This window comes from Haliotis cracherodii, unplaced genomic scaffold (assembly GCF_022045235.1).
Source record: "Haliotis cracherodii isolate W230 unplaced genomic scaffold, xgHalCrac1.p SCAF_6, whole genome shotgun sequence".
NCBI lineage: Eukaryota > Metazoa > Mollusca > Gastropoda > Lepetellida > Haliotidae > Haliotis > Haliotis cracherodii.
The window spans coordinates 27,637,384-27,663,218 of NW_027266319.1; the positions used below are offsets into that span (position 1 = coordinate 27,637,384).

Here is a 25,835-nt window from a genome sequence, read left to right on the forward strand (position 1 = left end):
CAGGGCATATGTGCTGCATTTCGTGTATAGAGTGAAATAGCAGATCTTCAATAGTTTGTTAGAAATACACTGAAATACACAATGCCATTTAGAAAGTGGTCAAACGTAACAAATCTTATTTTGGGATAACACTTTCTTAGTGAAGTACAAATTCTCGTACTTTTTAGGGATGAGTCCTTGGACTGATCCCCAAAAAGTACGAGAATCTGTACTTTACTGAGAAAGTGTTATCCCAAATATAACATTTGTTACGTTAGAAATACACTGGTAACTAAACTGATGAAACCGGTTTGCATTTGAGCAAAATCATACGGCCTCCTATATTCAAAGAGTTGACCATGGCTACCCACATTGTGTGAATGCATGAAAAATAAACATGATGTCAAGAAACAGGGTTTTATGGAAATCACACTCCTTAATTCCTTGTTCCCGAAAACTAGTTCCGCAATCCGTTTTAACGGTGGTTTCACTTTTGTAAGAACTCATATTTGTAACTCACTAACGAAAGAGTTCTAAATTCGTCTGCAAGCAGGTGCGTTGTCTCACGATGCTGATAAAAGTAAGAATTGTCAAAGTCATGACGTAATTAAAGTTGATAACACCTTGCTACTAAACATATATCGAGACAATTTCAGTGTAAACACCTGTGATCTTGGAGGCCATTTAGAAAGGTTTGTAAACAACCGTGGGAACTTTTCAGACGTGCTTACTTCACTGGTTTACAAACCGATTTCGAGAGTGTCAAAGTCATACGAAGAAACAGAGACCATTTCTCCAGAAGAAAGTACCTGATTTTGAAGTAAATCTAGCTCACTAGATGCTACACAGGGCAGCTGGCCAAGGACTTCTTGAAGGAGATATGTGGAGCTTTGTCATTTTGATTATAACAATGTTATGTAAATGTTTCATTTACAAAATTGTGTCGATCTACACTACATTTACAGAAATGTTCTTAAATGTATCTATTTGCATTTGTTATCGAAGCCATTTCATAAAATGTTACCCCCATGTCAGTTCCGTGTCATAATTCTTTGTTCTGGTCACAAGACACGACTAAATGGATCGGGTGCAATACTCCCTACTTAGATCCAAGTCTAACGAGTCTATGCATAGTCCAATCATAATCACATAATGATATCAACATCCGGTTCGTAAACTGCCGTGCAGATTTCGGTCGATTGCAGGATTTGCAAAGCATGTGTTCCGTCAACTTAGAGTCAACCGATATTTTCCCAATCTTTTCATGTTTTTAAAATAATCAAGGTGATCAAGTGATTTGATGCACTTGGCGAAGTAAGATCCATTGTATTACAATATAGATCTTGATTGTCGATCAGATCATCTTCACTGGGCGCCGTCGTTTTGTTTGAAGCAAAGCTAGTGATATGAGAGATGGAATCTGATTGGTCAATATGAGGGACATAGAAGGGACATAACCCGTAATAGCCATTGGTGGCGCTATGATCGTGCCCAGAAATTCCAGCTTAGTTCGTCAAGGGTGGAAACTGGACTTATACAGTCAGTTAACTCCATTGTCTCGGGAAGATGCAGTAGAACTGTTTAGTTTCACTCGCGTATTCGGTGACTAGAACTGTATCCTTTCATGAATTGAATTTATTTATCGTGGTCACTAGATTCGAGTATTTACAAAACAAAATGAAAAGAGATTTTTTAACTTGAAGTTGTCCCTTATTTATAAAAAGCAAGATATGCAAAATGGAATATATACAAGCCATGCAGTAGTACGTTGTTTGGGTCATCTACAACTCCAGTTCAGTCAAACGGCTGATTGTCCATAATGCTCATGACTTATTTGGACCCCAAAGGTAGCGTTGTGGCGAGGGATCACTGGTTGTTTTTTTGCAACCATGGTTGTGCAGTCATGTGCATTTACATACCATGTACCTGGACAAAATACATAAGAACTTATTATATGCCTACGTAGATTTCTTCAAAGACATCACTCTTATATGTTTAATTTGACAGCAATGTGGTCATTGGATATTGTCGCCCTTGAACAGATACTAGTACCTGATACGTGCAGTATATAAATGTATGATATTATAATAATAATTTACACTGTCAACATAGTCAAACCATGTAAAATAATTTATTTTGTTATTGTTTCACTGAATATAATAAATAATACATCAACTGCTGGCTTGTTATTGTATTTGTATATAAATATTCATAATCGTTACCCTATATTCGGGATACGTATCGTATTCGCCTCATAGTGTATTTGTTGCAGCCCTAATTCTCAGTGAGATGTGATGTTCACACCAATGTATATTTTACGAGTGAAGAATAAGGCATTCCAACAATAAAATCCCATGTCACTGGTTGTCTTTTCACATTCTTTACAGCTGTAACTTTTTCCTACATTTTACTGAGCGCATTCAAAAACAAAACCCTTCATACACAGACGGGTAGTTTGATATGGAGAGACAAACAAGATGCAATCTAGTCTGGGATTTCACTTATTAGAAATAATGATATATTACACATTAAAACATGTTAAGAGAATTGTTATACAACCAAAAATTAAGAATATTTGATCCAGTTCAAAGGGTATCATTCGTGATGTTTTTGTAATCATAATTTTGTGATTGGTATTTTCACAGGTTCACTGAATCCACAATTGATGTCTCACAGTTTAAAACAAACTACATGTACTGGATTATCATGCAGAATTTGGACCCAGACACATTGATATAGTCATGGTAAGTATGACCGTTACTTTCTGTTAGTTTGCCCACTTCATTCTCATATCAGGGGCACGGGTGGCCAAGTCGTCTAAGGCGCTCCGAATTGCTGTGCAGAGTTGCATCCCTTGGTCATGCCAGAAACCTATGATTGTGGGTTCGAATCCTGGTTCAACACGATTATGTTTCTAGGTTTGTCAGCACCATACCCGTGCTCGTGGGTTTCACCGAGAGTGATAACGTCTGAGACCTGCATCACTTCGGGCTTTCCTCCCACATTAAGCTGACACGCCGTGATATAAATGGAATACTGTTAAAAGCGGCGTTAAACCCAAGTCACTCACTCAGTAATGGTATATTCTTCAGGGATGCAACTTAACCTTGGTGATAACATATGGGAATCACACCCAAAAGCTTCAGGCCACACATTTTTTATTTTCGTTTCACTTTCCCGCAACCCCTACTGAAAAGCAGCCGGTCTAAGAAATAAATTAAGTATAAAAGTATTTATTTTTATTATGTGTCCCGCTGGTAATATAGACCCTCTTATGTACAATGCAAAGTGTTATTCATAAATTCATGTCTACATCACTATCAGTGATTCAAGAGGCCACCTGCAGTTTTAAATCCATGGCAGAATGACTTTCATTTAAATAAATAAATAAATAAATGATTGAATTTTGTTATTTCTATTTTGACTGACCTTGTGTGGAAAAGCTGGAATGTGAAACATAAAATTAAAAAAGTGTGGCCTTAAATTCTAATTGATCCTTGTATAGGATACCTTTAGACAAATTGATTCACACGGATACCCCACTGAGACTCAGTATACTGACTCCACATGAACCAGTCCTTGTTTTATCCCCTTAATGCCAAGTGCCAAGCAGGGTAACAACAAGTACCATCTTTTAATATCCTTTGGCATGACGTGGTCGGAGATCAATCCCTAGTCTCATCTAAATCTCATCTTAGTGCTTGCTACCGCTTAACAAAGATCTGAGGACACCCCATAACAGGTCATGTCAGAACGACCTTTCTGAACTTTGACTGACCAATGCAATGACTAACAAGAAGTCGACATTGTCAAACAGAAAGCAACTTTCTCGTGGTATAGGTGATGAATTTGGCAGATTCAGTCTTAAAGCCCAGAACTGTTGTTCGGAATAGCCCATGTTAACCTTTTCCAAGGTTGCATGATTACAAAACACATTGCGACTGTCACTTTTCTGTTCTGGTAAGAAACGCCTTGGTTGGATGAAAGGTCGGTCTCTATGTGAGCCTTAATGGGATGTCCTCAGACCTTTATTTAGCGGTAGCGATTACTTAGATCTGATTTTATCAAATTGATCGATCCCCATCCACTAGACCAAGGTGAAGGCCTCTGATTTGTTTTGGTCTTGTTAACCTCTCTGATGAAAGTCCTTATTTTAACCCTTTTATCTACCTGTTATGCTTGTTGCAAGAGGCAACTAACTTGATCGGGTGGTCAGGCTCGCTGACTTGGTTGATGCATGTCATCGTATCTTGCGTAGATCAATGCTCATGATGTCAATCACTGGATTGTCTGGCCACGACTCGATTATTTACAGACTGCTGTCATATAGCAGGAATATGGCTGAGTGCAGCGTTATAAACAACAAACAAATGATTGCAGGTCTGCATATTCGGCAGTGAGACGTTGCTCATGGTTTGATATCTAGCACTAGTTTGTCTGGTCTACGTATACGATGGTTACCTGCACCATTACATCTTTTGGCTGACAACCAGCAGCATCGTTTTTCATACATCAAAATATATGATTGTTATATTCTTCCAGATCAGACCATTAAGAAATCTGCGAAGACTGCTGCTTGGCACTGTGACGTTTGTTGTTCCGGTCACAGTCACATTCATAGACCTCGTCGGATGTGTGGTAAAAGTCGAGGGAATTTCAATGCAGGTAAGCAGATTGTATAACAAACATCTGAGTCGCATACTTTTTAAATAGGTCTTTAGCAACCCATGTTTGCCGTAAAAGGCGTTTTCGCTTGTCATAAGAGGCGACGTACGGGATCGGATGGTCAAGCTTGCTGACTTGGTCGATGCATGTCATCTTATCCCAATTGCCTGGATTGATGCTCATGGTGTCAATCACTGGATTGTCTGGTCCAGACTCGATTATTTACAGACCGCCATCATATAGCTGGAATATTGCTGAGGGTGGCGTTAAACAACAAACAAACTGATTGTATATGACTACATGACTGCAACAAATCGACTGGATGGCCCAGACTAACTCTGTTTGACCTGTTCCTGCAGCCGGCCCTGAATCCACTAGGGGATGGCAGATCGGCAGTAGATTATGTGTTCCTCAACCGTTGGGCAGCAAGTGCATATCACTTTCAAAGAGGAGAAATTGTGTCACTAAGGTAAGTACTTCTGTCAAGTCTCCTAATACTCACTGATGACCTATCTTTCACAGACACCAGTCCACATGGATGGAAATTATGATTGTGTAACAGAGAGTGTAGTCATCCCGCAGATGACATTCTTACCTTGTCAGCTTGCTGATGGGGTTAACCTCTTTGGTCAAGTGTACAAGGCGTCCAACATCGGATCAGAAGATTCATTGCTTGAATCCCATCCCATTTTGTAACCATCACAAACCTGTAGAATTGCCCAGAGGCCAATATTTGGCAACAAATCTGCCGAAATTGTCAGTAAAATTTTCAAATGGAAATTAAAAGGTTCCTATCTCATGTAGTTATAGTTCTAACTAATGTGATTGTTTGGTGACGTTTAGTCCACCTACAAATTAACCAAATAACACTAGACCACCCAACCAGCATTTTTTAATTTTTACTGGTCCTGAAGAAAATATGCTAGGCTGTGTTAGTGTCTCTGAATGCATGAAGATAAGGGAATGAATGTGCTGGGCTGTGTTGTAATTAGTGATGTCATATACATATATTTCTATATTTGTGTTTTACATGATAAAATATCAGTTTCATGTGTAATTTATTTGTTTTATCCTGTTCCTTTATTTTATGCCATGTCTCTGGTTTGACTGTTACTTGCAAGTGTTGTGGATATGTGAGTGACACAATCAGTGGTCCCGCTGTCTTTTGAAACTGCCAGTCCTTGTGGACTGGCAACTCTAAAAATTACAAGTCCCCCTAATTTTTGCCAGTCCCAACTTACAACAAATAAAAAGAAGTATGAAAAGTTTTTGGTTTTAATTCTTTCAACATCATGTTCAGTGCAAAGATGTCATCTCATAGGTAACTTAGTTAGATCTATATGTCATTCACACAGACTTCAGTCACAATTTTCTCGTTATTTTTTAATATTTCGAGTTTTTACAACTGGCTATTTAACCTAGAAATAGACAAAGGGAAACCCTGATGGTAAAAGACAACCTGACTTTGTTCGAAAAATGTACTTATATTAATATCCCCAATGTTTTGTTCAACAACAAAGATCTATAAGGTACTTTATTTGCCGGTCCACGGGGAATGGCAGTCACATGAATTTATTACCAGTCCAAATCTAATTTTACCTACCATTAAAAATCTGGTAATTATACGGGAACGCTGACAAATCTCCATAGTCGAGATCAGCAGGAGCTAAGACATGTACATACAGTGTTAGAAACTGGCACTAGTTCTGTAGTCCTTGCCAAACTGGACAATAGTTAAGGTATCATAAGGACTAGTAGAAATTTGCCATTTTTATGGGTTTAACTACGGTATATGTTATCATTAAAAGGACAAGTGGATCTAAAACGTTAGTTTCTACTGCTGACATACCTTCTTTTATTACTCATCCATGAAGAGATCACCTATTTAATAACAATGGCTATCAATACAGATCACAGAGATTGTTAACTGACCATTCATCTGATGAAGGAGTAAGCATATACTCCGAAACATTGTGTTTCGTCATAATACAGACGTTGATATCCATAAATTCTCTTCCTTAACTATTGATCAATGACCGATAAATATTGGAGAAGTTTGAGCAAAAAAGCCGTAAAGAAATCAACATATTCACCCTCTGGTGAGTGGTGGCACATTTATGCATGGATTACCATGTGGACATTTAAGATATAACATAAACAGTTGCTTTCGTTTTCGGCAATTGACATGATTAACAATAACAAGTCTGTTTTGGTAAATCTAAACTTTACTTCATCACTATAGTTAATGTAAGATATTATCGATCACACAGTTTTCATATCGATAATCGTTAATATTTCTTCCCATCAACAATTTTTCAGATAATCGATCTTTTTAGCCAGCCCTAATAATGCACCTTTAGAACATATTGTGGAATAACATCACACATGGATGGGACTATTTGGGGCGTCAGCTAGTCATTCGAATGGGGGCATCAGGAGCACTATGCAACTGTTGCCTGCAAAGTCAACTCTACTCCTGACGGACAATACTATTTTCCATACACCATTGATGCTAAGACACACCATGTATCAGCATTAGAAATTGACACCAGTCCTGAAGTCCTTGCCAGACTGCCCAATAGTTAGGTATCATAAGGACTAGTTGAAATTTGCCATATTTAAGGGTTTTGCTATATGTTATCATTGTAAGGACTAGTGAACTAAGTCCTGGTATGTTAGTTTCCACGACTGTGTATGCATCTCAGAACTGTATTATTAACATATTTTTCTTGAGTTTGTCCAATCCATGACTTTTTGCGCTTTCCTCTGACCTATTGCAGAACTTGCTAACAAATATGTTTGAAACAGAGTATACACCTTGCAGTAGTGCGAGTATCATGGAATTCTACAGTCAGTCCAATAACTAGCATGATTAATGAGAATGAACATAAATGAATGAGATACATTTCCTGTCACAAGTGTTTAATGTTCAAGAAAACATTGATAGCTGTAGAAATATGCAAGGGCTTCCTCATTCTTTGTGGGTCGAACTTTCTTGGTTGAATATATATTTTATGAGTGTTTCTCAGTCACTTTACAGTAAGATTTGAGTAAATAGTTGTAGTTATGTAATTTTTTTTATATATTTTCATTGTTGTCAAAGATAGTTATATAAAATTATAATGGAAAAATTAAGTCCAGCAGCATGATGTTTGCCTTAAAACTAATCAACTGATAAAAAAGTAGTTGACATCCCTAGCTTGTTGTAATGCTCTCATACAGGAGTTATTTCCCTTGCATTGAGATGTGTCATGGTGTGTGCCACCTCGATCATATTACTATACTAAATCGGTTTAATTAATAGTTTTATGTTTGTAAAATGGAGTTATTTATGTGATATGAATTGATATAAATAAATATAATTTTTATTACAGCATGCTAAAACCTTTAACAATATTATTCTTGCCAAGTTGAAGTTTTATATCTTTTCAAAACATGACACAACACACATTAGAAAAGTCGGTCAGCAACATCACTGACCAAGGATCATAAACAGTTGTTAACTAATTATCATACCTAAATGAGACAAGACGCTCAGGTCCGCTGATCATTAATATATATATGTTAAAAAGTCTTTTTACCAAAAGGACTCAAAACCTATTAAGAATGGATGCCAATTATATTGACTGTGAGCTCCACTGGATGCAAAGGATTAATGACGTTGGATTGACACGATAATAATTAACTTGATGTATATATTTTAGATTTATCTGGTATTTCTGACAAATACAATGATGACAATAAACGTTCGAACAACCCAGGTCAGATTTTTTAACTTAATCACTAAATTTTGATTCAAACAAGGAAATCCCCATCCATGTTTTTAACAGTCCCTCAAATTGGTTGATGTCTTTGGCACTTTTGTTGTTGACGGGAATGTTGTTCGAAAGCTTTGGACTGGCCTTTGCAAAGCATTGGTCACCAAGTGACATAGTTCTGGTTGGGGACACTAACAGGAGCTGACTGTTACCAGACCTGGGTGATCTTCTATGTCATGAAGTGATTTGTATACCAACACAAGTATTTTGAGTTTGATGCGCTTTGCGATCGGGAGCCAGTGTAGTTGCAATAGTACAGGTGTAATATGTTCACTTTCTAGCATGGGTTACCACTCTGGCAGCTGCGTTTTGAACACGTTGAATCTTTGTGATCTGGTATTTAAGCAACCCATACAGAAGAGCACTGCAATAGTCCAGTCGAGATGTAACGAAAGCCTGAATGAGAGCTACATGTAGATTGATGTGTTTCCTCAAGAGACTAATATTTCTGATATTGTAGTATGCCAGTATGCAGATGTTTCTGATGTGATCATTGAGGCTTAAACTGGAGTCCTGTATAACCCCAAGATTGCTGCCTGTGTGCTTGTCTCTATGACACTGTCACCAATTTTAAATGGTGGTGATGACAGGCTGCGCAGTCTCGATTTGGAAAATAAAATAAAGTGGCTCAGTCATGTCGTTGAGTTTTAAGTAGTGAGTGGCCATCCATTCTCTGATCTGAGCAACTCTCTTTGAGGCAGTCGCAAAAGAATGTCCTACTGATGTTCTGCAGAGAGGTTTGAATGCCATGTATAGCTGTGTGTCATCTGCGTAAAGATGAAACTGTAGATTCAATCTTCTGACAATGTCCCCCAGGGGTGATGTGTAGATAGTGAACAGGATCAGTCCGAATAAATTTCTGTTGTGTTTTCTGCACAAAATGATTTGCCATACATACTGAATATCGAAGCTGCGAATTCGGTTCCAAATTCAAATTAGTGCTGTTAAATCTACAGGTAACCTAGCTCTACATTGCAAACACAGCATATTTATCTCCTGAGTACATACAGTGGTTGTTAAACAAGGGGGGTAACTCTGCTTGGCTAATTTGTCTACCAGGCCTCCTGTTGTCTGAGGAATGCTTTCAGTCTCACAGTATTTTCCCAGGCTGTTTGTCTCTTCAGATCCACAACCTTTTTTCAAACATCCAATTTGTCACAATTTATGCCTGTGGCATTTACCATGTTTGTTAAAGAAAAGTGTTTGAGATTTTTGTCCATGTTGGCAAGTAGCACAGTGATGGCAGCAGCCTGGTTGCTGATAAGAGCATGCAAACACAAGCACCTGTCAAGATTAGACTATGTCGCCGTTTCCAGAGAAAGACACCTTTTGTCTCTGTGACTGTAACAGACTGTAACATTAGTATGTGAGATTTGACTGATATCAGCCTGTAATATGTACTCCCCTTTGTAGCACCCTTGTATGATCATACTTTGGATGGAATCTTTAATGACCGTATTTCCTCTAAAAAGAACATGCTGTGTAATAGGTGCCAGCCTCCAAAAAGTGCAGGGTATGAAGCAGTGTACAACACGATAGTATGCCAGGTATGTTAGATTGATGTTATGTCTCTCTCTGTGGAAAAAATAAAAGCTTAGAAAAGGTCTTTAGCACCGCATGGCAAGAGTCTTTGGTTAAAGCTCCATTGTGTTTTTGTTGCAATTTCATATTACATCCAGTATGTTCATGTTCACTCTCTATCTTGAAATGATTTGAAGAATATCAAATTCTATTGAATGTCAATTTATTAGTAACTACAGCTTATCGAACACTATAGATAATATATTAAGCGCTGGGTCTATAATTGCCACTGGGTCTTCATTACACACCAGGTTTTGAAGCTTGCTCAGTGTGTAAGTACTGGGAGGAGATACAGTGTGTGGAATTTACTTTTCTGGGAGCGTTCAAGACCCATGCAACTGACATGCTCTTTAGGCAGGATGGAGCTGCTAGGTGTGCACTGATGCTATCGTGAGTGAGTGAGTGAGTGTGGTTCTATGCCGCTTTTACCTATATTCCACCAATATCAGGGAGGGAATACCAGAAATGGGCTTCATACATTGTACCCTTGTTGGGAACATTATAATAATAAAGATGATCAGGATAACATGATGATGATGATGATGATGATGCTTGTACCATACAACATATGCTCCAATAGCAACGAATAAAAACATGGACAGACTTTGGTCAAAACACCTGAAGAGGTGAGTTTTCAAGAGATGCTTGAACTGAAATAATGAAGCAGCAGATTTCAGATCCGTTGACAGGGAATCCGTAGATTGGCAGAGAAATGAGCAAATATCCGAGATCAGAATGCCGGTTGTAATTGCTTTGTTTATGATATTGCTAACTACAGTGTTTATCAAGTGTTTGCAAAGCATGTCAATCAGGAATGTAACTTGCAATCTGTCAGCCTTTCAGCTTGGTGCCAGTGAAACCCAGTCTCTAGACTACCAAGTAACAGCGTTATGAAGGTTTGAGGTACAGTTCGTTGTTGGGGACCGTGAAGATCCGGGGTAGAAAAAGACTTCAGCAACCCATGCTTGCCGTAAAAGGCGACTATGCTTGTCTTAAGGGTGACTAACGGGATTGGGTGGTCAGGCTCACTGACTTGGTTGATACATGTCATCGTATCCCAATTGTGTGGATCGATGCTCATGATGTCAATCACTGGATTGTCTGGTCCAGACTGGATAATTTACAGACCACTGTCATATATTCCTGAGTGCGGTGTTAAACAACAAATAAACAAACAAACAAACTTGTGTTGGGGATTTGTTCTTAATTTTGTTTGCTGTGAATTATGTGGTGTTGTCAAAAATACAACCACTATATTTCAACCCTTTAAACTACTAAATTAATTTCAAGGTTTGAAAAAGTAAACTGCAGTATTTTGGAAAATGAAGTTCTCATACAAATTGCATTGTTTACCCATTTAACCACCACCCACAGAATCTCAATTTTATAAAAAAAAAAACCATTTTCATCCCTGAATTTAATGTATGATCTGTTAAACCTCTGGTCACACTAAAAATTGTTTAAAAAAGTAGATCGGAACAGGATTTTTTGTATTGAATGATTTATGAATAATATGGAAGTAAAAATGCCTTGTCATAGTTGGTGCACAGTTGCAGTCTGGTAACATGTTGTCAGTTGGTATGATATTCATGTATTCATCTGGGGACCACCCAGTTGCACCTGTGACCCTCTCCGATGCCACTTGTCGCAGACACCTGTCTTGTTCCATGACATATGGTTGTCTTCGACACAATCATGTTCCGTAGTCAGGGTCAGATGTATTTCACACTTCCTGATATTGGATATTCCGACTATAACGCCATGGTAACAGGTGTGTGTTCCGTGTGTTGATTCCGGGGTTTGAATAGGTCCCAGGAACCTTTGGTGGTCGTAAGATGCGACCAAGTGGATTGGGTTGTCGGCTCAGTGATTTGATAGCTTGAGTGTCATTGTGCCCCTGCCCTGGCTTGGAACAACAACAACAACAACAACAACACACACACACACACACACACACACACACACACACACCACACACCACACACACACACACACCACCACACACACACCACCACACACACACACACACTGTAAATAATAACTCTTGGTTATTTCTTCACATCCTTTATTGCACATTCAGTATAAAAAAATTAATTTGATTTCATACAATTCAGTATTTTGATTTATGTATTTCATTAAAACCATAACAAGAGGGTAGCTAGCCGATAATGCTACCATATAATGTTGTTTTCCATGCACAACCAAACATCACTAAATCGCAAAATGAACACATGACATTTACAAAGCATGTCGAAATTACTGAAAATGTACATATTAATTGTAAATTACCATATTTGTCTTTTTTTAAATAACCAATATTAGTATTTTCATTGCCCACAATATCTGTTAAATAATTACATGTGACATTTTTTGAATTCTCGTTTCTAAACGTTTTTCTGGTGATTTCTTTCTGTTAAATTGAATGAAGTATTTTGGTGGTTTGCACAAGGTGAAAAAGCAAATATCAGGCAAAAGTATGATAATGTCTGTTTTTTGGTTTTTTTTCTATGTAGCACGTCTTCATGCAGTATATGGTTTCATAGAATTTCTCTGCATGCTTAGAATATTATATTTATTCTAATTATTTGTGAAGCTATTGATTTGTAATACGATAAGAACAATTACTGTACAAATAAGGGTACAAAACTTAACTTGGCAGTGTTGAAAATAGGGATAAATATACTTGTAATCTATGGCACTGATAAACATTCAAATAACAACTTCCACATAAAATGTACCAAGCATCACTCTAATGAAGCTCAAGAGGACATATAATCACGTCTAAGTAGTCATCACATATATGTATTTCATGTTTCAAATTATGCTGAAGAACATTGTGTATGTACGGTAGCAAAGACATTTTTATACAAGATTTCTTTTGTCAGGCTGAATCAATGAATCCATAGGCCTTATATTTTTTAGTTGGTTTACAAGATTGACCAACATAAACAAAATCTGAAATTTGAAGAAGAAAAAATATGACTCTTGATGGAAAAAGTTTTGGCCAACTCTGTTTTGCAATTAGGTGAAATGAAAAAAACCCATAGATTTTATCACTGCTATTCGTAAGGGGAATAATGGGTATAAAAATCTATATTCTAACAAAAAACAATTAAATATCTTTCAGTATGTTGCCATGTTAGAACTTGTTTGTTTTTCCCCTTGCATCAGTACTAAACTGGAAGTTGAAATTATAGATATATATATCTTATATTTTCTTACTACTTTTATTGACTTTTGGACCAGTTTTATTTGTAAACCAACAAATAAACAATACAAGGCCTAAATACTGAATATCACTGATTATGCATATCCCATATAACATTTAAATAATTTATGTCTAATTACATACATTAGATATGGACAAAACCAGTATGAAATGAAACTGCTTAAGAAAACTGCCCTAATTTGAATGATTCTACTCATAATTCATTTCAATTATTCATGATTTCTACATATTGATGACATTTTCTGGAAGCTGTCAAGCATTGTCTTTTGATTATATTCCGATATGTATGCTAATCAACAATGATAATGATAATGAACAACAAACTTGCACCGTGAAACAATATAAACAACAATATAATTCCATCTGTAACAAATCAGATATATACAGGTACATGCTGCAAGTATACAATGGACCTTCGCATGACAGGCGTTATGAAAATAGGCAATAATACACAAGACTGAAATGCAGTGTGTCTGGAACAACTTGTCACTGTTAAGTCGGAAATCAAATCAGAGCTTGTTGAAATCTAATCCAGGCCACGTTCCACAAGCAGTTCTAGCAATGTACACAAAATAGGGATGTCATTGATTGGAAATTTTAGTATCGATATATAAACTCAAAAGTATGATAATATATTGGTATAAAATGAATTATTAGGTATTTATGAACATAACTTCTTTGAGTGGCATTTAGAAGTTGGAGTGATGAAGTAAGACGAGTTCTATGGATGAACAACTTCTTTATTACAATTAGTGCGACGTTTCAGTGTAGTTCCTAACACCTTATCACTTGCTTGATAAAGGTGTTAGGATCTTCACCGAAATGTCGCACATATTGTAATAAAGAAGTTGTTCATCCATAGAACTCGTCTTACTTCATGTATGAACATAATTACCGATGTAGACCTGCAATTGAATTTTCTGCTTACTTACCGTCCATCTTAACCATGATTATCATTATCAATGTAAACTTTTCTGTGGACTTAATTTGGTATCGATATTCACAAATTTGTATCGGTACTGCATCAATGTTACAAATCTACTGAGGCATAGGTTAGCGCTATACAATAACATCCGTATCCGACATGGTAGTGTTATACCTTGTCTTCAATGAACAGAGCCCAGGAAGCAGAGAAAAGCATATTACCACAACAACTTTTGTGATGATGTATAAAGGCTCCATACCTCAACACAGTCTGAAAGTTATGTCTGTGTAATTAGTCTCTGTTTAGCTGCCTAGCAACTGGAACTTAGACCGTTTTGTGGAAGACTGCTCTGACTTGACTTATTGGGTATTTGTGTGCATGTTTGGGGTTGTACTTACAGGCAGAGCCAGTTCTCAGCCATCGTGTAAGTGATTTTTGACATGATAATAATAGCTTTAACTAGCTTTTTCTCAAAACTTCCACTAAGAAACAAGACCTCATTTAAGAATGCATCCATCCATCCCCTTTTTGAAGCATACTATCCTAGTAATCATAACTGTAACTAAATCATTTGGTGACAAAATAACATATAACTAACTAAATGTATACTAACAAATGCAGATTTCTCAGATTTTGAGCTAGCATGTTTGTATTTTAAGCGCACTCCCCTTCTTAAAAAAGCTGTGCAACCCCTTTTCTAAAAAGCAGTGCCCTCTCCTTCTTCAAAATGCTGTGTTCACCCATTTCCCCCGTATGCAAAATATGCTTGCAAATTTTTCACTGTACATTGCAAAAGCCCGTTAAATTCCCAATTAACTGACTAACCTAACCCTTTCTCAAAATGCTATGTCCCTGCCTGAAATGAATCCTACTTTTTGTTTTGTATTCCATACCATAATTATTATTCTGCCATAACACATATGAAATATGAACATTGATAGGAATAGCCTTGTGAAGATAAAGCTTTTATCATCACAGAAATCTAAATCAAAATAGGATCATGAAAGTGACAAAATATCATATTTTGTTCCTGAAGCCAAATGGATATCTAGCCTGATAATGGGATATGGCTCTCGTGAGTCCAGAGTAATAACGCAGTAGTGAATGTTGCTTCATCATTTCATTGGTCTGCTATAGTATCATTACATTGGCACAGGCAGTACATATTCACAATAGCTACATTGTTACTGTATCTGAGTGTACTAGGTGCACTCTATGAATTATACACAGTTGAATAAAACCTATTATTATTTCTTCTACAAAGTGGATTTAGCTTGTTTAAATGATGGGCATGATACACAGATTATATAGGACACAAAGGAGTGTCTTTTCACATCGTTATACTCTAGCAAGCATCTGATACTTTAGGACTATTTACAATCCTTGCTACAATCTTTGTTGCATCGGTAGCTTGATATAGAGGGTTTTGAGATCATGCGGAAATAATGTGGCATCTGCAGTTGTGAAATGATTCAGGAAATTGCAGTTGTGAAATGATTCAGGAAATATACATCTGTACGTTGATTCTGAAATCAGTATTTCATGACATATTCATGAAGAATGTTTACTAAAATCATTTCAAATTTGTTATTTATATAAATGTTTATTATATAAAACATGACATGAGGAAAATTTTGTATTTAAATGTCAATGTCAATGACTAATGTCTAGTCTCTGAAATGAACACATTTTACAGAAAAAAAGTTGTTAAATTATACTTACAAAATATAATGGAAAGAAGCCCAGAGACTTTCTTCATTTTCAGAGACTAAACAAATCTGCTAACTGCAGTAATCTAGACTTGCCAAACATTATAGACTTGCATGGGCTGTATTGGATATATTTGTTTCAGTGTCTGTATGACAGACTACTCATTGACATTACTTATTTCTCGTTTCTTGTCCTGAAAGAAGAGATGTTGCTTCAACTTGTACAAAACATTTTTTGCAAGAAGTACACTTGTATATGACAGAATATACTTAATGAAGATTTTAGCTTCCGAAACAATAATCTAAGGAACACATTTGTCTAATCTTAGAGTCATTTTGAGTTATATGAAAAATGTCCCTTCTTCATTGCTATTATTTTTCATTTATGTTGATAATAATCCTTTGTATCAAGAAAATAGTTGTTGCTATCAAAAAAGAAACAAAAACAACAGTTAATTTGTTTTCTTTAAATGTGAATATTTAAATTTATCTCTTTTTCTAAATAATGGAATCTTTGACTAAACTTTACACATGTTGGTTGGTAGGTAGGTGTAACATGTAAGATAAAAAGGTCATATTCGGAGGTTGCATTATGAAAACAGTTTACTATTTTAAAAAGCAGAAACAAACGTACAATTGAAATGCCAAATGATCTATTATTACCTATTTGCAAAGTAAAAAGTGACACTGAAAGTGGCATGTCATTGAAATAATAGGATGGTTAATCTGATTAAAATACTTCAGTTGCGCGTTATTGTTGGAAAAAGCAAACATTGATATATGGCAGTTTCTATAGACTTGTGACTTCATATTGGTGACATGGGCTTTGATATCACTTCAGCAACAATGTGCAGCATTCCTCATGACAAGTACACACCTCTGTACCAAAATTCTGCGCTATAGTTACTGACAGGAGAAACAAAACGAAGCTATGATCACGAATGAATCCAGAGAATACGTATCGTAATAGAATAGAAACCTCATACACTAGATAATTAAGAATGCCTTGAATACAGAGATGTTAATGTTTGGGCCAGTGGACAAATAATTAACCTATGGACTTGTTTGTGAATGCTTGAAGCAGATCAGAAAACAATAAAAATATGCACCATGAGACCGAATACACAATTAACTATGAAGCAGTAGTATTGTTCAACAGTTTGATTGGGTTGTTATAATAAATTTGACATTTGAGATAAATTTGACTATAAACCGTTTTGTGGCAATAGCTTTGTCTAGTGTTCGTTTTACGTTTTAGAATCCTCTGATCATGAATACTGAACGTTACATTGAAACACATTTCACACTGTCATAAACACTACTCAAAAGATGCTAAAAACACTCATATTATTATGGTAAATATGTCTTGTCATGACAGATCCATTATGTAATATGAAAGAATCAGGTGTTCTTTGAATTCTTTTGAGTAGCATGTATGTAAATACTAAATTCAATTAACATTTTTTTTCTAAATGAGCTTGCAATTTCTATGCCCTTTTAATAAGCAGCATTCTAATCAAGTGACCAAAGAACTTGAGAAAGAATGACTATTTTCCCTGTTTTACAATATTCATACATTTTGCCTTAAATCATGACATGGTCCTGATGAGAAGGTTTCAAAATATGTGTGTGTATCATTATCCAAGTTATTATTTTATATTTCATTTATCACATAAACATATAATATTAGATTCATAGCTATGACATCAAAGAGCAAAAGAGTTATTCATTCTTACAACTGAACTTAATAGACACTTCCGCTTTGTTGACACCCCTATCCTTCCATCTGGACCACAACTGTTTTCTGCATCACTTGCTTTTAATGAAATGGGGTGTATACCTACTTATCAGATTAAGTTACTTACATATGACTCTATGCCAATTGTCATATGTTAGCAGTAAACCACAAATCATTAGAAGTTATACCACCTTTTCAGATGTTGGATTCTAATATATGACCATTGTATGCCAGTTTTCATATATCAGTGGTAAACCACCAGTCATTATTAGAAGTTATACCACCTTTTCAGATGTTGGATTCTAATATATGACCATTGTATGCCATTTTTCATATATCAGTGGTAAACCACCAGTCATTATTAGAAGTTATACCACCTTTTCACAAGTTTGGGTTTGTTTGTCTGTTAAACGTTTAACGCAGCAATCAGCAATATTCCAGCTATATGACGGTGGCCTGTAAATAATCGAGCCTGGACCAGACAGTCCAGTGAATGACATCATGAGCAACGATCCACACATTTGGGATACAGTGACATGCGTCAGCCAAGTGACATCAAGCATAGTCGCCTTTTATGGCAAGCATTTGTTGCGGAAGACCCTTTTCACAAGCAGCTGTTATACCACTTCCAGTCTGTTGAACAGGGCCACCTATTTCATACACAAGGTGCAATAACACATTTTGATGCATCTTTCCATGTTTGTAAATTATTGTTCCACCTTTCACACTGTTAAATCTGGGAATGTGGCAGGAGAGCTGTTCTGGAGGTGCACAGAGGGGTACTTGGGGGCTGGTACAGATTCTCCAGGGGAATCTGAGACAGGGCGTCGCCCTTGTCCGGCTCCGGGTCCTCGTAGTCTTTCCGTTTCTTTAACTTTTTCATGACGGTGAAGATGCAGCACAAGATGACTGTGACGCCAAGCACTGTGCACACACCTGCTATAATCTTGGGTGTTGTGATGCGAGTGATGCCTTGTTTGACACTCAGTTCATGTTTGGTGGTGATATTGCGGCAGTGGATAGTGAACTCAGCATCATACACAATACAGATTTCATATGTCGTTAGAGGTTTAAGTCCTCCAAGTGTACATGTAGTCAGTCTTGCACTCAGTGGAACTACCTCATTGTCACCACCACTGCTCTCTTTATACTTCAGCTGAAAATTGGCTAGTTGACTCTTTTTTATGGATCCTCTCAATTGTAATGTTATGTAGTCATTTGAAATACTGATTGGATAGAACTTGAGATCTTTCTGTAGCACGTTCACAGCAGTTGAACTAATGTCGTACGACACAGCATTCTGGGCCTCACATGCATACGTTCCTTCGTCAGAGGTCCGAACGCCATGAACAGATATGGCAGTGTCCTCTACCAAAGTGACACGATCATTAGTCATGGAGGAGTTTAGAACCGTGCCATCAGGCAAAAGCCAATGAATCTTTGGTTGTGGAACACCAATAGCCTGGCACTCCAGATAGAGATTATCACCAACGGTGGTGTTGTACGAGTCTGTGAAGAGTGGAAGCGTAGTTGGGGGACAGACAGGGGGTAACTGGGAAAGTGGGACCTGCTTCAGTGGCATGTTAGATTTGCTGGTTGGAGAATCACACAAAAGCTTGTCAGCTTCTTTGATGTACATACTTGTGTCGGAACTGGAATTCAAACTCTCCTGTAGTTCTTTCTTGATCCAATACACATTGCAGTCACAGTGCAGGGGATTGTGATAGAGATGGAGGTTTTGCAACGATGGCAAGCTCTCTTTGATATTCACAGACACTGCCATTAGTTTATTGTTGTGGAGGAATAATGAATTCAGTTGGGATACATTTTGAAATGCCTCTTGGTGAATGAAGATGAGATTTGGGTTGTCATGAATCATGAGATTAAACAGACGAGGCAGGTTCTTAAAAGCACCTTTTTCAATGACTCTCAGCTGGAGTTGGAAGCTCAAGGAAATTTCTTTTATGTTGGAGTTGGTAAAGTCATTAGTTTCAATCCTCTGGAGCTGGTTTGAGTCCATCAGCAGAATCTGCAGCCTTCCAATGTCAAGGACACACTGAGGCACGTGCGTCAGCATGTTCCGGGATAGATCTATGACCTGAATGCCATGCACATTTGTAAAAGACGTAGAATGTATTCCATGGATCTGATTCCCCGACAAGTCTAGGTGGACAAGATGAGGCATCGTGTCAAACACCTTGGGTTCTAGTTTTCCGATCTTGTTGTTGGCCATGTGTATCTCAGTAACTGATGACATCGATTGCAACCATAGTCTTTTTAGTTCATAAAGGTTGTTGTTGTTGATTATGAGTTTCTGAAGATGATTCAAACCACCAAATGCATGGATTTCTATTATTTGTAATGCATTATAGGACAGATCGAGAACGTCAAGATTTTTGAGACCGCTAAAGCTACCATGTTGTAGTTTAAGTATGGAATTGCCCCTTAGGTTCAGAAATTTCAGCAAATGAACATTTTCGTAAATCCGTTGATTATCCAAGTAGCGGATGTGATTATAGGATAGATCAAGACATTTCAGGTACGGCAGGTAGGGAATATAAGACAGGTTTCTCAGCTTGTTGTGATGAAATAGCAGAACTTCCGTGTCAGGGGGTATGTCCTCTGGGAACTGTCTAAGATCCCTGTTACTGCAGTTTACCATGTGTAGGCGTCCATTGAAACTTTGGAAGTTTTTAACGGAGCATGTACATGTGCTCGGGCATGAGGTCCTGGTAGGGTGGTTCTGTGTCATGTCGAGAGACGAGGCAGCCATCAGCAGAGCCCCTGCAAGGAAAAACCCTTGTGGCCTCATGCTGGAGGGGAAGCAGACATCTTACCCACCTGTTACATTTAGGACTAACTGCACGTTCACTCTTTTCGCCATTTGGGTCGTTTGAAATTTCATATACCTTTCACATTTCCTTCCAATTAAGAACACCAAGGGTATTGCAGTAAACTTTCCACATGAAAATCACATATTCCATATGACAATGGTTTTCACACCGTGCTCACAGAAATACGTTTAGCAAATCTTATTCCTCGTGTAGATGTATAATCCAGTGCCTGTTAAATATCTCTTGCACAGTTGTTAGGTAATTAGTATCCACATTCCGAGACTGGCATCAGACTGCAGCAGTATATCCTGTAAATAGTACAAAGAACATGATCAATACTTTAGTACCAGCATTATTTAAATCATCTGTTGAACTGGTCACCTGCATGTGTTTAATCAATGATACAACAATGGCTTGTACATTTGAATTCACCACAGTTCACAGTTCAGATGATCAGAATCGTGATAGTGTTTGAAAATGAAAAGCATCCTAGATATAATTACAACCACAACAGGCATGAGTGATTAATGTTCACAGATTCAACAGTGTTGTTTGTGTCTATACATAACATGAACGATTTCTAGTTTCTCCATAATGACAATGATTTGTTTTCAGTGTTAAGACAGTATTCCTGATAGGATATGTTTGGTTTTCATCAAAGCAACTGATTTTTATATTGTTCTATCTATCATGTCTAATTGGAAATATACCTGTCTCGATAATCAGGTGCTGTAGGAAAAATATTTAGTGGAAACATGGTACATTGTAGTCTATGAAGTGATAATTGAGTTACTTGGTTTAATTTCTATACTTTCTAAGGTAAAATATGTCTGTTGATTAAGGACAGATATTGATTAAGGACAGTGAGGGTTTTAATTTCATAGTCATTAACTGTTCTCTATGATTCGAAATTCACGCGTCTGCTCGCCCAGGACTACTAATTTGTGTTGAGGACAAGTAAAAAGCCAATGATGGTCGTCCTTATTTTGACTCATTCGCTATAGTTCGGAACCAGTTTTCAATGCTTCAATTTATCTTCAAATTGGAACTGAATAAAACTGACAGACTATGTAAACATATTAAAGAAGGACTAACTACAAATGATGAAATATGGTCCAGTTTTAGAAAAGACGAATTCCTAAATATATCAGTTTCCGGTGTGTACATGGAGGCTTGAATAATTCCACCAGTGGGAGATGACTTTCCCCTCCCTCGACCATGCATTGATCAATTTCTCACCGTAGACACCACCTTCATGTAGTCGGCGTAACGTTCTCACCTAACCAGTTCAGATGCTTCATAGAACATGCACACATTTTTTATGCTCTGTATATTTCCAGGAGATTCTTGACATTTACCTGGAAGCGGTAACTACACACTGTAGACATTCACACACTGTTTCATCCACTGCTGGTGCTAAACTGCCGGGAAAGAATTCCAACTTTCTGGAACTATATGTAATAATATAGAGGTCGTGATAATGATACACTTGTGTAACAATGGATAATCACACTGTGAATATAGATGTTTTCTCCTTTGTATGTTTTCTATGACATATGTAAGTGTTGACGTGTTTGGCCCGTAGAGCGTAAAGGAGGAGGCATTAGTCCAACATGGATGGACCCAAACAAAGACGCTACGTAGTTAAGCTTATAATCCATAAGACTGAAATAAGAAAATGTTGAAAAGTTTTCGTATTTGTCATAATTTGAACATGTGATCAGCTGATATAGATTTTTATGCCTGTTCTATGTGCCTAGTATGCTGTTATGAGATGAAGTTAACACTAATTTATCAGTTTGTGGTAGGTAAGATATATAAAATAAAAAATGTTCATATGGCTATGAATGACTGATTAACTATGCAAAAAATTGTGTGTACTTTAGTTTCTTTTGAGTAATATACAACACAAATATGACATGGCAGTAGTGTAAAAAAGGATGATGAAATTCATACAAAAAGATAGCATGTGATATGATCTATTCTGTGTTAGAAATAAATGTATATTTTCACTAGTCTGCTAATAAGAACTGCTACAGAGTTGCCATCTATCTAATGGTAAAAGGGGTAGTCCAAATGTCACATATCCTCCCTGAATTTTACCGGACTCAGACGTTTGGACTCGTGATAACTCCGAAAGCTGTTATTTGTACAGATACTAAAAAGGCATGGTTTGGGTGACAAAGGTGTACCTTCTTCTGATCGATTTGATACATATGAAGTATCAGTGAAAATTATTTATTGTTTCTTGCTGCAAATTTATTCATTTTGAACTGAATACAGCGTTCAAAATATTCCACTGAAAGATGCAAGTTATGTACATGAAGAGAAGTCATGTCATCGTATATCGCAATATCGATCGATACTACAAATTCATGAATATAAATTCAAAATAAATGATTTACTGCCACAGAATCATTTTCATATACTAAGCTTACCATAGTTGTGAGATGGACAAAGAGAAATAAAATTCAATTTTAAATATTTATTGGCTCAGGCTACTTCATATTTAGGATTAAGTTGATTAATTGCAGGTCTACATAGTTAATATTTATCTTTGCACATTCAGCATAAGTAATTTTATTATTAATCAATATATTGATACTTTTGAGTCAATATATCAATACTATAATGTCTAATCCATGCCACCTCTAGTGATGGACCCTAAATATAGACACATTGAGTGTCCATGCTTTAATGAAGAGTATATTTTCGCTTACAAAAACACTGTGATGTGTCACAAACCAGTGAAGCATGGAAAAAAAGAACTTAACATTAATACATATTGCATCACCTTTTTACACATTCAAACAGGTTGTTGCTATCCTATACAAGAAATAGAACATGCAGTCATAAACATCAAGAGCCATATACCCTTGAGTCATACATCATAACACAGGGATAAAAGATAATAAATACTTCAAATATATGTCTAAGTCATTCTGACCAAGATGTTATACTGCCGGTTTGCAAAGCCAAGGTTGTCTCATGCTAAACAACAGTGGAATGACAGACATCCAATACAAACCTGATGGTTGCAACTGAGGTCAAAAGAAGCCCCAGTCCCCCCTATGTGACAGGGACATTTGTCCGAGTTAATCACAGTCCCCTTAAAGTGGTCCAGCAAAGAAGGTTATAGCACTGCCAGCACCTGTGTTCGTTCAAGTAGAATCCAGCGTAGACCCAGCATCTCATAAATACAGCCCAAGTTGTAGCAGTGTGTTATGCTTGTGAGCACAAAGAAGGTATTGATAGTGCCCTAACTGCCTTAATCAGACTATTAGAACACTCGGAATCCTCCCCAGAGGAATTTTTACTATTGTGGCACATCACTTCTCACCTGATTTTGGCAGTCGACAAGAAACTGGCCTGTTTGTAGGGAGTTTTGTGAACATGTGCACAGCAAGGTGTTGACATTGTTAAAAACTGTAAACAAACACATCATGCGTCCTTATCCTCCTGCTGTAAACTTTGGGTCGAATCTCTGATAAATGCTACAACAACAGCCAGCAGTGAGATAAGATATGTTTACACAGGACTATTTGCAAAACGCAAGATGACTGCAGATTTACCTGTTTGAAAATATCCCTGGAAAGTTTGTAGTGTGTACTTGTGGAATTGTGCAGCGTTGTTCGTGCGGTGCAGTTGAGTAGTGTACGTGAGAGTATAGAGCAAGAGACGTGCTAGCATTGATTGGCTCGTGAGCGAGATGCCAGCTGGCAGCATAGATAATGAGTAACTGGAACAGGTCAGACACACTCTCAGTGTAATTGGACGATTCATGTTATACTCCACCAATCACAAAACACCAGTCTCCAGCTAAAAACTGTTTGGTAAACTCTAATTTTTGCTCTGTCAATGATCAAGAAGTTTCCAACTCTGCTCGAGTTTAGGAACGTGAATGAGATCGGAATCTAGCTTTTTTGCATTTTTGTGTGGAGGATTTAAGGGTTTCTTTGATAATTTTTTTTCTCAAAATGCAGTGAGTTGAACTTGAGTTGAATTGATTATTTAGAAATGGTTGTTCAATATATTAAAAGCTATGTGTTGGAAAGTAAGGTCATGGTAACCAGGATGAGAGAGGTTTTTGCACTACAACCGAGCAGTGTGCATCTGGTTTGCTATTATTAGATAAGGTAGCTGCTGGTGTCAATGTAAGGCTAGGTTAAGCTGCAGTCTGTATATGAATTGAACAAACTGGTTAGTTTGTATTTATAATAAAATGGTAACTTCGTTTGAATAATACTCAAATTGTACTGCATATGACCGAGTACTGGGTTTATGGTGACCACTTAGAATGAGAGACTGAAATACGGCTGTCTGGATCAGCAATGCATTTCGGGATTATAGATTACTGAAGTTGTTCAACAAACTTTAGACACCAGTTCAGTTTACAAGTCATATAATTGAAATGTAAAGCTAAGCAAACATTGAAATGAATACTCACAAATTGAAGACACTCACATCAGACAACTTGACTGAAACATGCCCCTGTTGAAAAGTGTGACCTATTGACAAGTCATCAACAGTACGATAAACGGAGCTTGGGGCAGACACAGTGTTAAATCAATGAGGAGAGAGGAGAATGTGTTTTGTCTCTACGCTGTAGTCAATGAAAGACCTGCACTTGGTAGCAGATGATTCAGCAAGAACCACCCTTGTAGCCAGGTACACATTCGAAGAAGTGACGCCTATCAACTGTTGAAAATGTACTGTTCAATAATCGCGCTGAAATCAATCAAGAATTCCTGAGTGCATTGTCAATGATGCATTCTTAAAATCTATTGTAAGTTTGTCTAAAGATAAGAGGGGCCTGGTTGACTCCATTTGCCCTCAGACTGATCAATGAAACACTTTTCGTGCTATCTGTCAGACAATTGATTAAAAAATTATTAATCAGATATTGAAATAATATAAGGAATTGTATTTATGTTTAGGTGGGTCTCAAATGTAAGCCATGACTTTGGGCATATATGCTACTCAAAATAAGTTAAAGAACATCCAATTCTTTCTTATTACTATAATTAATCTGTCGTGCAACTTTTTCCCAGTTCTAAATGTTCTCAAAGGACGTTAAATTACACCCGATTCTTTCACATTACTATAGCTGATTTTTCTTGGCATTAATTTTTTCCCAATTCAGTATACCGTATTTGACGTAATAAGCGCCCAGGGCGCTCTCAAAATTAGAAATAGGGGGCTCTTATTAGAATATTATTTTGGTGGAAAAAAGAGAGTTGAAAGATAAATTTCGTGGTTTATGCTGACACACTGAAATGTTTATATGCGACAGATACATTTTTCCAGAATTTAATTGCCCATAATTAAGAATGCTTTTAACACACGAGTGCGTTTTA

General features: G+C 37.0%; 2 protein-coding genes across 9 annotated transcripts in view; one reads left to right on the top strand and one right to left on the bottom strand.

Annotated features, from left to right (window-relative positions):
- Window positions 1–514: 514 nt before the first annotated feature.
- The window catches only part of LOC139445860 (mitochondrial inner membrane protease subunit 2-like), a 138,264-nt gene continuing 112,943 nt past the window's right edge, over window positions 515–25,835 (top strand). Inside the window, exons 1-4 of one of the 3 annotated variants that reach the window (XM_071227090.1) lie at window positions 515–559; window positions 2,625–2,723; window positions 4,522–4,644; window positions 5,004–5,113. In XM_071227090.1, coding sequence (XP_071083191.1) covers window positions 2,721–2,723; window positions 4,522–4,644; window positions 5,004–5,113 — 236 coding nt within the window. In that variant the 5' untranslated portion in view covers window positions 515–559; window positions 2,625–2,720. Of the gene's footprint in view, window positions 560–591; window positions 672–726; window positions 800–2,624; window positions 2,724–4,521; window positions 4,645–5,003; window positions 5,114–25,835 lie in introns of those variants that run through there. The other 2 variants (XM_071227089.1, XM_071227091.1) reach the window with 2 other exon arrangements.
- The window catches only part of LOC139444652 (leucine-rich repeat neuronal protein 1-like), an 80,628-nt gene continuing 68,875 nt past the window's right edge, over window positions 14,083–25,835 (bottom strand). For 2 of the 6 annotated variants that reach the window (XM_071225579.1, XM_071225577.1), the window contains exon 2: window positions 14,083–20,786. In XM_071225579.1, coding sequence (XP_071081680.1) covers window positions 18,375–20,456 — 2,082 coding nt within the window. In that variant the 5' untranslated portion in view covers window positions 20,457–20,786 and the 3' untranslated portion in view covers window positions 14,083–18,374. Of the gene's footprint in view, window positions 20,787–23,506; window positions 23,639–23,818; window positions 23,880–24,050; window positions 24,168–24,925; window positions 24,982–25,835 lie in introns of those variants that run through there. The other 4 variants (XM_071225581.1, XM_071225576.1, XM_071225580.1 and 1 more) reach the window with 4 other exon arrangements.